Source organism: Alnus glutinosa, chromosome 10 (assembly GCF_958979055.1).
Source record: "Alnus glutinosa chromosome 10, dhAlnGlut1.1, whole genome shotgun sequence".
Lineage (NCBI taxonomy): Eukaryota > Viridiplantae > Streptophyta > Magnoliopsida > Fagales > Betulaceae > Alnus > Alnus glutinosa.
This window is the reverse complement of record NC_084895.1, coordinates 23,936,400-23,951,044: the sequence shown is the minus strand read 5'-3', so window position 1 is coordinate 23,951,044 and position 14,645 is coordinate 23,936,400. Positions and strand designations below refer to the sequence as shown.

General features: G+C 38.5%; 2 protein-coding genes across 2 annotated transcripts; both read right to left on the bottom strand.

Annotated features, from left to right (window-relative positions):
* Nucleotides 1–9,488: 9,488 nt before the first annotated feature.
* Nucleotides 9,489–12,924, bottom strand: LOC133879418 (uncharacterized). Its single transcript, XM_062317993.1, has 2 exons — nucleotides 12,297–12,924; nucleotides 9,489–12,110 (listed from the first exon to the last, which is right to left on the bottom strand). The coding sequence occupies exons 1-2, from the start codon at nucleotides 12,922–12,924 to the stop codon at nucleotides 9,949–9,951; spliced, it is 2,790 nt and encodes a 929-aa protein (XP_062173977.1). The 3' UTR covers nucleotides 9,489–9,948.
* Nucleotides 12,925–12,927: 3 nt separating this feature from the next.
* On the bottom strand, nucleotides 12,928–14,623 carry LOC133879419 (putative disease resistance RPP13-like protein 1). The gene has a single exon (XM_062317994.1). It carries the CDS (start codon nucleotides 14,422–14,424, stop codon nucleotides 12,928–12,930), a length of 1,497 nt encoding a protein of 498 aa, XP_062173978.1. The 5' UTR covers nucleotides 14,425–14,623.
* Between the last annotated feature and the right edge of the window lie 22 nt (nucleotides 14,624–14,645).

Here is a 14,645-nt window from a genome sequence, read left to right as displayed (position 1 = left end):
ATTGCACTATGGGCTTTTTCATCAAATTCTTTCATTTCCTCCATTGATGTTAATGGCACCTCCGCCAGTAGATGTAGGCTTGTTAAGCCGAACCACTTAAATCTTAGTATCTCTTGTGATTGTGTTGTGGTTATTTGATATTCTGCTCTTTTTCTACTTCTTTGGTGATCCTGGAATATTAATTTTGTTACAACACAAACAATGAAGGACCTCTCTATAAGAGCATTCGCATCAAGCTGGTTATTTCAAACATTTCACCAAATTTTGGTGAAACTTCTCCAACTCTCCCATGCATCAAACTCTCCATCGTTTCACCAAAACAACTCTTGTTAGAATCCTTCTCCATATTTAACTCCCATCGAGCTCACGCTATTCCATTTTTTATTATTTTTTTTTTATTCTCGCGCCTTTCTTCACTTTCCTCTACATCTCTCTGTCAAGCTTCTTCACTATGTGCACCTGCTTTCCCTCTTTCTCAAAACGCCCGTACTCTCTCTCTCTCTCTCTCTCTCTCTCTCTCTCTCTCTCTCTCTCTCTCATGGCTTTTGATATGGATTCTAGTAGATGTGTTGGATTCAAACGAAGAATCACGGAGATCAAAGACACCTAAGAGACATAGCCAACACCACCGCCACAATCCACCACTTTTTTGTTGCAGCTCTTCTAAGAGAGGGAAAAAAGGTAAAGGCTGGAGCTTGAAGAAGATAGAAGAAGAGTTTGTGTGATCAAAGTGAAGTGTACGTGGCATCAATCCAAAGTGTTGCGGTCCAGCTAAGCATTCTAGAAGGGGATGAAGCAGTGCGTTTAATAGAGAATGTTGTGCGTTTTAGTAAAAATTTGAAGTTCGTAGTGGCTGGGAATTGAAAATTTGAAGTTTTCCATTATGTGGGTAGCCGACTGTGGTGGGATTGTTTGATGTAGGAAAATTGATGTTCATACAGTTAAATTAGTTGGTTTCAAAACAAATAAAAAATAATATATAGTTAAAATAAAGAAATATTTAGAGAGTTTGATGTATGAAGTTTTTTTAAAAGTGAGATAAAATCAAAAAAGTAGATTGTTTGGCTTAAATTTGGAAATTTTTTTGAAAAGCTTAATACAGATGCTCTAAAACATGGAAGAAGGTTGTATGTTGAAGCTTTGGGGAAACCAGTAAATTCTTCAAAGACCATAATTCAAATATTTCACTTGAATCAACCGAAGAGATCTTCAAGCTGTCATCTCCTTCTTGATTACCGGGATTTCCGTGTAAAGCCTGCTGCTCCTTCCTTCCATATCCGTCCTTCAATGTTTGCTCCTCCAAATTACCCACTCTACCTGAGCATGAATACTCAAATTCCTAAGGCTGCCCCTTCCCTACCAAGGCTTCAACATACAACATTCTTCCATGTTTTAGGAGTAATGCTACATATCATCCCCTTGTCCTCCTTTTATCCTCTCAAAATTGATGTGGCTCTTAAAATCACAATTGGATCAAAATTCAATGATGATCTATCATAAGGGAAATGATTACTAGGGGACAGTCATCTATCCCCCAGCACCCATTGATAATAAAAAAACAAATTTTTTAAGGAAAAAGGGGTGACAGGGGACGGATGACTGTCCCCTGTCTAGCAGGCCTCCTATCATAAATCCAATGGTAATTTTAAGAGCAACATCAATTTTTAGGGACAAAAGGAGGACAGGGGGATAATGTGTAGCATTACTTTTCTCCTAAAAAGGAATTTGATGATTGTTTGGAAAGATTAGAGGTGGATCAATTGTCTTTTGGGCCTAAACTAATTAATTCGCTAGGGAAGGCTTCGGCTGATCGAATGGAGTGGGTAAAATTAGTTTGGGCACTCGTGTGTTTGGGTCCAATGCGTTAGATGTTGTTCAAACTTGATCCGTTGGAGTCAAGTCACTCTTCTAGGGAGATAGACGATCCTCCAGCGGGTTCAAATTCATCTCTTGTGAACACGGTAGATCGGCTCGATGGAGTTTCGAGGCCTACGTTAGGCCTCGTTGATGGCGTTCTAGCACAGGTGGTTCATTAATCCAACCTCTGACAGCTGTAGATGCAGGAAATCCTGGGCTTTATGCAAAAAAAGCCAACGGGAACTTAGATGTCAGAGATGAAGGTGTTAGAGGGAAGTTGGGTCCTCGGACCTGAGTGTTTGTTAGGACTTGTTTGCTAATGATGGGTCAAGGGATGGGACTACAAAATTTTAGGGTGCAGGTGAATGGGTCGATGGAAATGGATAAGTACGTCCTCAGGAAACTCTAGCAGAGAGCGTGATTCTTTGCTTTGATGTGACAGACAAGGTGGGTGTTCCTAGGAATCTAAAATAGGCTCTTGTTATCGGAGAATGGGAGAGATTGTCTTCTTTGGGTTGTTTTTCTAGGACACCCATTGTTCCTTTGAAGAATGGTGTGGGGGATTGTAGCAAAGAAGGTCAGGAACTTCAGATTGTGTGGGCGTCCTCTTTGGAAGGAGGTGAGATTGGAACAAGTCTATTGACCTCCTGTAGGGATGCAAAACATTCTGATATGGAAGTGGTGCCTTATTCTGCACAGGGTTTGAAGGAAAATGAGCCTTTGATGGTCCATCCCCTTGCTGTAATTAAAGAATCTGGGTTGCCTGAATTGATGTCTTCAGATTGGGTGTCATGTGAGGGGTTCGAGGATAAGATGTTGGCCCTATTTATTACCGTTGAAGATAGTCAAAACCGAATGATTCGGGTTGTTCTTCAAGCTTAGTTCCTAAACAGAGGAAACCGTGAATTAAAGAGATTGGCCTATTCCATTGACTATGATTTGAAGGGACGTCACTCTAGTAGAGGTTAAGGGGGAAGGGAGGGGTGATATTTATTATTTATGAAGCCTAAAGATTCTTTCCTGGATTGTGAAAAAGATGATAGAGATAAGGGTAAAAGGTCAAGGATTAAAGTCTCTTTAGGGATTGGAAGGTGGACATTTTTTGTTTACAAGAAACTAAGATGAAGATTATTTCTAGGGTTGTGGTGCTAGTTTAGGTGGGTATTATCGTGTGGACTGGTGTTATTTGAGATCGATAGGGGCTTTCAGAGGGATTTTGTAAGTGTGGGATAGGAGGGTGGTGGAAAAGATTGAGGAGTTTGTGGGGACCAATACAGTTGCGTGTTTTTTTTATGATAACTTTAAGTGGGTTTTTGTTGGTGTTTATGGTCCAAATGATGATAATGATAGGAAACGGCTATGGGATGAATTAGTTGGTGGGAGATGTCATGGTGTATTGGGGTGATTTTAATGTTACCCGATATCCATGTGAGAGATCAGGTGACAACCGATAATCCCTAGCTATGCTGGATTTTTCTGAATTCATTTTTTGTTAGGGTCTAATGGATATCCCTCTTGTTGGTGAAAATTTCACATGGTCCAATAATTGAGATTTGCTGTCTTAGTCCATAATTGATAGGTTTCTCCTATTGTTTAATTGAGAAGCTCAATTTCCTAATGTTTCTTGAAGGAGATTCCTAAAATCTTTTCGGACCGCTTCCTTGTGGTGCTTGATTGTGGTGTTGCAGTTAGGAGTAGATGATATTTTAAGTTTGAGAAAATTTGGTTGAAGTTAAAGGGATTTGTGGAACATGTGAAAAAGTGGTGGATGCCATACAATTTTCAGGGTTACCTTAGTTTTATTCTGGTGCTCTCAAGTTGAGAGCCATGAAAATGGATGTGAAAAAATGGAATGAAGAGGATTTTGGTAACATTGGAAAGCAGAAAAAGGATCTTTTGGTTGGAATCCGTGACCTTAATATTATTGCGGAGGGAAGACCCTTATTTGATGCTAAAATGTGGAGAAAAAATTTCTAGGGATTTAGAGGTTTATTCTACTCAAAGAAATTTGTTGGAGGAAAAAGTTAAAGGCTTTGTGGTTGAGAGAAGGAGATAAGAACACTAAAATTTTCCATCTGGTGGCAAATTCCAATAGAAGAAATAATACCATGGATTCTTTAGTTGTTAATAGATCCTTAATTGTCCTCAGATTTTACAGAAATAAGGGAGCATATTGTCCAATTTTACAATCAGCTTTATTTAGAACAATTCAGTTGGAGGCCAAACTTGGATGGTCTCGCTTTTACATCAATCGGAGATGATGAAGGTATTTGGTTGGAAAGAGATTTTGAGTAGAGCGAGGTTCTTGGTTCAACGTAGGAGTGATTTGTTACTTTTGCTTAGCACATGGAGTTTTAAGTCACTTTTTAAATCATATGGAGCTAATTGAAATTGGTGTAACCACGGACTAATTTTGCATTTTTCCCTTAAATTAATCCGCTCTTATTTGTCAGACAACATTGTTTCCATAACCTTTGCTACACAAAATAACATTTGAGGCCCTTTATGAATTTCATATTGGTTGAATATCCTCATTTAGTTAGTAGGATATCTTTGATTTTCTTTTTTCTAATTATCTTCATGTACTCATACTTTAAGTGTTGTTTAAATATGATTGGAAGTATCATATTTGTATAAAAGATCATGTGAATAAACTTTTGTATTTTTGCTATCTTATGATGTTTCTACTTGAGATTTTGCTAAACTTGTTATCGATAATACATATTGGTTGGAGGTTGTTGAGACTGATTTTTTTTTTTTTTTTTTTTTTTTTTTAAATTGTATTTGTAGCTTGTAAGTTGGAATCAAAATGGAAAAGTTTTTCAAGTAAATCGCCCCGAAAAAGAGAAAATGAAGACGTGCCAAAGCATTTAGATGAGACCTCACTTCTGTTATTGCAACATAAGGAAGCAGCACTAAAGAGAGTTAAAGGTTTGTTTGGTTGCTGCCACCTAGAAATTGACTGGCCATTGAACCCTTACTGATTAGTAAATTCCATTCTTATTAACTTATAATTTAGATAATTTGAGCTAATCAAATATGTTGTATACATTGGAAAGGTCATACTTGGACATATGAATGACAGTTAGTAGCCCAAAATTATTGTATAGTTATTTGATGTCATTGGTATCAAAACAGAGAAATGGCCATGTTTAAATGAGGATAATTGAAATGTAGCAATTCCTTTATACATAATGAGAATGAAAGAAAAAGTTACTTTTGTATGCAGACTTTTCAGGTCAAGTTTATCTCCTTAGTGTCACAAACTTAATAGTATTACAACATTAGTCCTAGTCTCCTAGATTTTATGCCATTAATAATTTAGTTTGTGGTCCAATGTTCAACAAAAGATCCATTTGATTGGTTGTTGGCCGAAAGGATCGAGGGTTGGATAATCGTTTCAGAAACAAGCTTAGGCCGCGCGCATGCTTTTATGAAAATAGCATTAGAGCACTCACAATGAGCTGTTTATATTTAGTTTTTTTCTAAATTTTTAACAATATTCACAAAAACTATCATTTAACAAACTCTTTATCAAATGTGGAGTTTAACATTTATCGGTGAGCTAGTAACTCTCTTTACATTCAAAGAGCTGAAAAAAAGGCTGCGCCTGACACGGTCTCTTCGCGTTGGCTACCAAATTGCGTTGTTGATTGAATTGGCTTCATTAGAATTTATTGCATTGAATGCTTTTGATAATCAATTCAATTCAATAAAACGTGAATTGGCTTCATCAGAATTTAATGCATTTGAATTGAATGTTGGGCTTCATCTAAAAGTGTAATTTTTAAGAGAAGTAATTAAAATGCAATTAGTAAGGATAAAGTAGCAAATGTGATTCTTTAGTGACAACTGAGATATACATCCACTGAATTGATCTCCACCGTAGGCAAAGTAGATAGAACTAAAAGCAAGATCAAGTGGATGATTTACAACTAGAAGACTACAAATTAAGACGAAGCTATAAGAGGAGCAGCATGCAGGGGGACAAAAGCACCCATTTTATTCTCCCGACGCTACTGCATCTTGTAGATGAAAAGTGAAAACCATTGCTCCACCAACCTAGTTCAGTGAATGCTGCAAACAGGGTTCCAAGCCCCAATCACCACAAGGGATGGATGGATCGGGACTGCCAAATCTAGCTTGTTGTCACAATACCACCATATTAGAGAAATTTAGACCACTAAATCAGACATTGGGAGTGGTCGTGACCATCCTTATAGGTTCGGTTGGGGTAGCCTACCACTCTCAATGAATTGAACTGAAAAATTTAGGTTGGGCTTGATTCGCATAGTTCATATAAGCTCATTTAAATTTATTTTTACTTTTTTATAATATTATTTTAACCTTTTTAATGAGAAAATATTAAGTATTTTTTTTAGAAAAAAAAAAAATAAATAAATAAATATTTTTTGTAACATAATAAATATAAATTAAATTATTGTAATTATAAATCTGAATATAAATATAAGTGTTAGTGAATTAGTGAATTATGACACTTTAATAAAGGGATTACACTGATATGACAACACGTGACACATATAATCTAGGGGTGGCCTTCGCGACTACCACAACCACTCTCGGGGTGGTAAGGCCATTTATGCAAAGAAACATTGCAAAACTAGTAACAAAAAATAATTCACCAATCGCAATCACCAGAAAAATGTTAAAAGTATTCTCGTGTCCATAAGTGCATTCTTTGGTTACAGAGGAAACAATTTAGAAAGAAAAGAACAAAAAAGGAGGAAAAAAAAAAAAAAAAGGCAACCCATACTGCAAAATAGAGTTGCACACCACTAAATATTAGAAAATTGATTGTCCTTTTCATGAGCATAGCATGTTCTGAACAAACAACATCTAATCTCTAACAAAAAAATTCTTAATAATATTATACATGCATAAGTATATACTTCCTTTTTGCTAGGCAATCTTAGCAATAACCAGCAAAGTCAAGAAAAGATCATGACCACTTCAGGAAGATTGTACTTAGAAGGTTGTAACTAATGAACCATCAAAGGAAAACAGTCAACAATCCATACAAGGCAATCAAATAAACTTACAACGGCTAGCACAAACTCAAGAAGGAAATCAAATCAACTCAACGGCTAAGTCATCCACAAAAGGCGAACAAATCAACACCAACGGCAAGCACTATAATTCTCATCCATTCTATATATTGTATGAACTATTTTCCCTTTGGTAAAAACAATCAATCTCCTGTATATATACCAACCATTGATGGAATGAAAACAGTGTGCAAAATATTCTTCAATTACCTCTTTGTCTTTATGGTATCAGAGCCCTACTGATCGAGCGACCCTCGTCGTCTTCATCTCCTCTCTTCCATCTCTTGCATTCTGTTCTTCCTTTCTTATTTGCAGCCTTTCTTCAAACACCTATGCATCGATCAAATATGTACCTAATAGCTTTCTAATGAGTAGGGCAAGACTTCTTACTGGAACTACTCTATTGTAATATAAGAATAAACATATATATAATAATAACATTTACACTCTTGATCAGTTAAAAAGGAATTTGTCTATTTGGTTACACAACATCCCTATAAATTATAACATAAAATTGCATGAGCAGTAAGGCATACCTCTTTTGTATTCACAATCTCGATCAGTTTGTTCATGAGGAGGGATACTGCATTAGGCTGGGAGTGTTGAATTTACAGATTTCTTCTCTTTTGTCAAGCCAACAATTTAACAAATGCTCTCATAGTAATGATAAACTTCAATGTATATGTTAACAAAGGCACACATTTGCAGGTTAAAAAATCTTACACATTTAATTAAATAAGGAATAATTGTACCATTGGTCCTTGAAGTTAGTCATAAGTTTTTTTCACTCCCTGTGGTCTAAAAAGTTCATGGGATGTTATTGTGGTAAACTATTATTACAAATCGATATCTGAAGTCAAATTCTGTTAAAAAATTTGACAGATTCTGTTAAATGCCACGTCAATATCACATTAAACCAATAAAATAGCAACACGTGTCCATATGAATAAAAAAATATAAATTTATTAAAAATAAATAAATAAACTTATTGTTTAAAAAGCTTGTTGATATGTGTCAACACACGATTAGAACCATGTCCGTTATTAAAAAAAAAAAAAAAAAAAACGCCCTCAAATTATATGATGATGACGTGTCAATAAGTTTGTAAACGATTTTTTGTAAGCCCCTTCACGTGATCCATAGGTCCCCCTTTTGGTAGAGGATGTGAGTCTCTAACTAAAAATATTTATCTGTCCCACGTGGTTGTAGAGGCCTATTTCTGGCCCAACTCACAAAGCTCCTCGTCACCACCCCCTCTCTCTCTCTCTCTCTCTAAAAGACTCACAATGTTGTCATTTACACTGGTATAGGGAGGCCGCGGCCACCACCAGAGGTGGCCGGAGGTGGCCCCGTCACCCTTTCTTTTCTTTTCTTTTTTTTTTAAAAAAAAATATAAGTTTATTTATTTATTTTTTAATAAATTTATATTTTTTTTATTAAAATAGACACGTGTCGACATTTTATTGGTTTGATATAGCACTAACGTGGTATTTAACAGAATCTGTCAAAAAATTTAACGGAATTTGACTTCAGAGATCTATTTGTAATTATAATTTACCACAAGGACCGCCCATGAACTTTTTAAACTATAGGGAATGATTTGTAATTATGACATACTTCAGAGACCAGTGGTGCAATTATTCCATTAAATAAATCGAATTATAATTAATTTATATAATTTTTTATTAATTCCTTCTCATAATAACGTAACCAAAATCGGATACGCAATCATGAATTACCACCCATCCCAAACTTGGGAAAGAAGCTTCTCCTGCATGGGTATATAAGTGAATCATATGCTCTAATCTGAATTATGTTTGAAGAGAATGTAAAACAAAATGCTTTTAGTTAAATCTACCATATCAAGCACTTCTTTTCTGCTGTAAGCCCCTGTCAGAACTCAGAAATCACAATGAAATCCTCCACAACAGGAACTGAATCTTCTTCATATTTGCAGGCGAGAAGCATCGCTGTTACTCCGACCAGCTGGAGTTTCTTCCTCGCCACTGGTTGAGCAGCCAAGAGTCTATCAATCAGGTTTATAGTAAGATATAAGGTCTCATCCATCAGTGCAGTGCACCTGTCATTTCAGTTAAACTAGACGAAACCATAATACCATCTCCTAGATTTAAGCCACTAAAACAAAGTATAATGTACCTCAATAAGCCAATCAATGAGAATAGCTCTCATCCTCTCGTTAATATCAGATTGCTTTAGTTGGGGAAAGCTAGAACTCTGCAAGGACACATTGAACAAAAATATTAGTACATTGTGTTACGAACCAGCTATTCATCAACCAAACTCCAAATTACTGCATCTGTAGGCGTTGGATTTACCATCTAGGACCACAAACCCCCACCTTTTCTATAAAAAATTCACAAGATTTTTTTTATAACATTATCTTTGACAATCTTCCAGAGATTTTTTTTTTGCTCTTTTCATAACATATACATGCCGACTTTTCATTAACTTTATTCACTTAATTGATAAGCCTTCTACACTCAAACGAAGCAGGTAGACCAACAATTTAACAAAGGCTTTCCCTCTCCGCTTGCCTTGAGGCAATTCAACAAACAACTGTTATGCATTTATGCGAACCCAACAAGAACGTTAAGAAACAGGAACAACGTTACAACAAGATCTCTCCAACGCCAACATTCAGACACAAACAAAAGAGCCTCTTATAAAATTCCCAAACAGGAAAATGAACAACTATAGAAACCCAAGTTCCAAAACATCCACATTGTTTCTCAGGCAAATATAAACTCAACTTAATCATCGGTTTCACTTCGACAGATTACAAGTATATTTGTGCGGGATGGTGCATGTTCTCCTCCTGCTGCTAACGGTTTAGAGGCCTCTTGAACAGAATGATGTGTGGCTCGTGGCGATAATCTGCATTGTGGACCCACCCACGGCTCTGTTGAAACCCAATCACAGGACGTTCATTCTGTACAAAGGAAATGACACTTCTCTACCATCAAAATACTAAATAGAACTGGGCAAATGGGTGTAAGGGAGCCCTTCACTTTGATTCCTCCTCTTCTGGGTCATAGATGAACCGGTGATCAATCGCAACTAAAGGGATGTGGGCTATCTTGGACCACTCCCGTCCTTTATCTTTCTTGCAGCGTTCTTTCAGCCGAGGACAACGTCTGAAATAGAGTTTCTGGAGTGAGGGAGGCAAGCCATCCTCTGGAAAGGATGTGAGATTTTCACACTCATCGATTAACAGTTCTTCAAGAGAGTCAAGGTTTCGAAAGCCTTCGGAAGACAGGTATTTCAGATTGTGGAAGCGTTCGATGGTGAGGCTAGTAAGAGACGCAGGCATCATCTTCTTTGGAAAGGACTCCAGATGCAGACATTCATCTCTAATTCTAAGGCGTTTAAGAGAAGTAAGCTTGTGCAATCCCCACTCAAGCAAGGCCTCAGTGATGTTGCAATTCCAGATATCAAGTGATGTTAGGTTGACCGGAAAACCCTCTTTCGGAAAGGATGATACCATGCTTGGACGACTCCAAAACTGTAAATTTTGAAGCGAGGTGAGGCTGTGTATGCAGTTGGGTAGGGCCATATCAAAAATCCTTAACTCTCCAAGGTTGCCGGGGAGTAACCCTCCGTCTGGGAAGGAAACAAGAGTCGGACAAAAAATGATTTCAATCTCCTCTAGATGGCCGAGGGTGTGTATGCCCATTGGTAAGGATTTAAGGCTTTCACAACTGTGAATAATAAATTTTTCAAGAGACGAGTTGTGATGGAAGCTCTTTGCTATTGACTCCAGCTTTTCACAAGAGTCAATGCTGAGGAGTTTGAGTGTTGCAGGTAATTCTCCACCTGATGTTAAGGATTTGAGCGACGGACAGTTCTTAATGCTCAAGTACTCAAGAAGAGATGTGCTGCTACTGCAACAGCTGCTATCATCCTCGTCTAGCAAAATCAGCACATTCCTGCAAGACCATATCTCTAGCCGTTTTAGTGTTGAAGGTAGCTGGCCTATTGCAAATTGCTTCAGCGAGTCACATCCATAAATCTTAATATCCTCAAGACACCCGTAGTTGTACATCACTGCCTTGGGAAAACACTCCAGGCCATTGCAACGAGAGATACAAATTTCTCTCAGTGTGGAAGGCAAATCCGATTGTGGCTGCTCTTTTATTTCTTCTGCTATCAAAGAAACTAGTTTCGGACAGTTCTCAAACTTTAGAACATGAAGATAGGGGAAGGGTTGTAGTAATCCCACATCATTTGACCACAGAGGCGTCAACTCCTCACAATTTTTAATAGCTAGATCTTTTACATGAGTTAGTCCTTCGAGAAGAAGCCCTTTTATTGGAGATGTGAATTCTGAAATTGTTGGAAGAGAACCCATGTTTAGTGAGCTGAAGTCAACCTTACTTCTGCACACCACCCCCTTCGATCCCTCAATGTCTAGTTCACAAAGTTCAGGAAAGCTTGAAATTGAAACCACCAATCTCTTACAGCCTTCAACCAAAACTTTTTTTAGGAAAGGAAGGTGGTTTGGTAACTGCCCCAACAGCTTGGGACAATATTTAATAGAAAGCTCACGCAGGTGTGGGAACTCTCCATTAGGGCTCCAGTTCTCCCATTCCTTCATACTCTCGAAGCGTAAAGTCTCCAAGGATCTAAAAGGCTGTGAGCAATCTTCTCCATAAAACTCATGACCAACATTCTTTACACTAGCCAAGCCTGCAATGGAAAGGACTTTGAGTGATGGTAATGGCCCGATTCCTAACTTCCTCAACTTGGGACACCTTAGAATAGAAAGCTCGAGCAAGTGTGGGAACCCTCCATTAGGACTCCACTTCTCCCATTTCTCCATATCCTTGAACCACAAAGTCTCCAACAATCTAAAAGGTAGTGAGGAACATTTCCCATAAAACTCAACACCAACATTCTTCACACTCGCCATGCCTCCAATGAAAAGGTGTTTGAGTGATGGTAGTTGACCGATCGGTGGCAATGATGTGCACTTTTTACAATTTTCAATCCTTAGCAGCACTACATGAGGAAAGGAATGACCTCTTAACCAAGTCGAAAATTTTATACCACCATAGCCCCTGATAGTGAGCTCTTTCAAAGACTTTTTTGGATGTAGCATGTTAAGTGTGTCTAACTCACTTGATCTGTCTTGTGAATCATTCACGTTGACACTCCATTCCAAGCGCACTGCAGTAAGATCAAGCATTTCAATTAACTTATCATAGCTTGCATCCTTGGGTTCAATAGCATTCTCCAATTGTGAGATGACGAGTGTCCCTCGAAGATGCAATAATGAACCTAGCTCTTTTAACACAAAGCAATTGCCTTTTCCCACAATTAGATTAGACAATGTCTGAAGAAAAGTTAATTTACCTATTTGAGGAGGCATTCCTTCGAGCTTATTTGCATTTAGAATGTTGAGATGGCGCAAGTTGACTAGGTTTCCCAACTTTGAAGGCAATTCTTTTAGATAAAAACAATTCTCCAATATCAATGTCTGTAAGTTGTAAAGAGTGGTTGTCGATTTAGGCAATCCTCTAATTCGAGTGTAAGAAAGGTCAAGGTACCGTAGATGCTTCAAATCTCCAATCGAATTTGGTAGCTCAACTATGCAGTAACCACTCAAAGAGAGCACTCTTAAACATAATAGTTTTGGCAACAATTGAAGATGAACTTTAGAAGTCAAATAACATGCCCCAGGACGTGGAAGCATAAGAGGCAAGAATGTACGCAGACATTTGAGTTCAAAAGAAGCCTCAAAAAAAGCCTCAAAATCTTTAGTTCTATCGTATTCGCCACCCAGGTAAGAAGAGTGCCGAGCCTGTTTAGGAAGTCTCCTTCCATTACTACCCCCAATTCGATCCTCCATTCTGAAGCATATATCTCCTGCAACCCTTTGGGCCAAATCGTTGATGAGGTCGTGCATCACAAATCGTGGTTTTTCTGTGCTTAACTGGTCGAAAGATAACCACCATGGCATCTCAAATTGTGATTCCTTCATATTCTAATGTTGAAAAAAGGACCTTGACAAGAGATCATGAAAATACTTGCTACCCAAATCTTCCATTTGCTTGTCCCCATCTCGTGGCTGAATTAGACCTTCTGCCATCCATAACCGAACCAACTGCTGCTCTTCAAATTCATAGTCCTTGGGAAGAATTGAACAATACATAAAGCACCTTTTTAAATGGGAAGGGAGATGGTGGTAGCTCAACATAAGAGCCGGAAGAATTCCACTTCTCTCCTCAGGTATATCCCATATCTTGCTCTCAAGTACATCTTCCCACTTATCATGGTCGAGTGTAGTACGCAAGAGGCCTCCAAGGGTCTTTGCCGCCAAAGGCAAGCCCTTACATCTTTCAACGATTTTTTCACCAATATCCCGAAGGTCTGGATGTCTACCGAAGTTACTTGCCCCCAGTGCATGCTGGGTAAATACAGACAAACATGAATCATTTGACAACACTTGCAAATGGTACTCTGGAACGGAACCTGTCGTTGATGAAACCACCTGGTTACGAGTTGTGATGACAATTGCACTTCCTGGAGCCCCTGATTCGAAAGGAGCACGTAGGATAGTCCAATTATGGTAGTTTTCATTCCAAACATCATCCAGAATGACAAGAAACTTCTTCCCGGACAGTTTCTCCTTCAATTTGACTTGCAACATATTCAGATCATTGTCATTCAGATCACTTTCATCAGAGCTTTCAGAAACGACCGATTTCAAAATTGTTTTTGTGACTCTAAAAGCATCGAAATCTTCAGAAACACAAGCCCATGCTTTCAAATTAAAAAACTGTTGTACTTTTTCATCATTGTACACAAGCTGGGCAAGAGTTGTCTTTCCTACACCCCCCATGCCAAGTATAGGAATAACAGAGACTTCAGCATCATCGGCATCACTACGTTTTTCACTCAGTAACATTTGAACTATAGCCTCTTTATCTTTTTTCCGGCCATAAACACGAGCTTCATTCACTAAAGAAGTTGTAGGTAGTGTCCCTCTTCCTCTGCTTGACCTCCCATCAACAGTTTCTTTCAGCTTCAGTTGATCTTTTCGTGTCACGATATCATTGAATCGAGCAGTAATCTCCTTTATCTTTGAACCCAGCCTAACACGGATCCTAAGAGCACTTGGAGTCAAAGCAGTGCAACAACCAGGGATGAGGTTGCGTACCTTACTTGTGCTGCCCTGATCTTCTCCTCCCTTCAATTTGCGCAGCAAAACTTCGGTGGCGAACTCGTCCAGAATGTCCTCCACATCGTAAGCCAAGTCTCTGAGATCATCCAGCCACCCTTCCACCCTTCCGTCATTATCCAGTTGCTTCTCGCCCGCATCCTGAAGGACTGCCTGGATTCCTTTCAACGTGTGCTTCCACTTGTCCAGCTTTCTTCCGAGTCCCTCGTATCGGCGTGCAAAGTTAAGCAACTCGCGAGACGCCAGTCGGTCAAACAGCACTTGGAGGAACGCAGCAAGGAAAAGCTCTCCCACTGCCATGGTTTTCTTTGTAGGAAGGAATGGTGGGAAGATTACGAAGCAAAGGTAGCTAAAAACTCAGAAGCTGAAGAAGTAACAGCTGGTTTCTTCTGCCGTGAAGAACAGGGGATGTTTGTGGTTGTGGGGGCACTTGTTGGCTTCTTTCTTCTTGTTGACTCACGCGTATGTTTTTCACTTCCTATCACATATGGGCATTGACATTGTGTTTTAGTTGGTTGTGT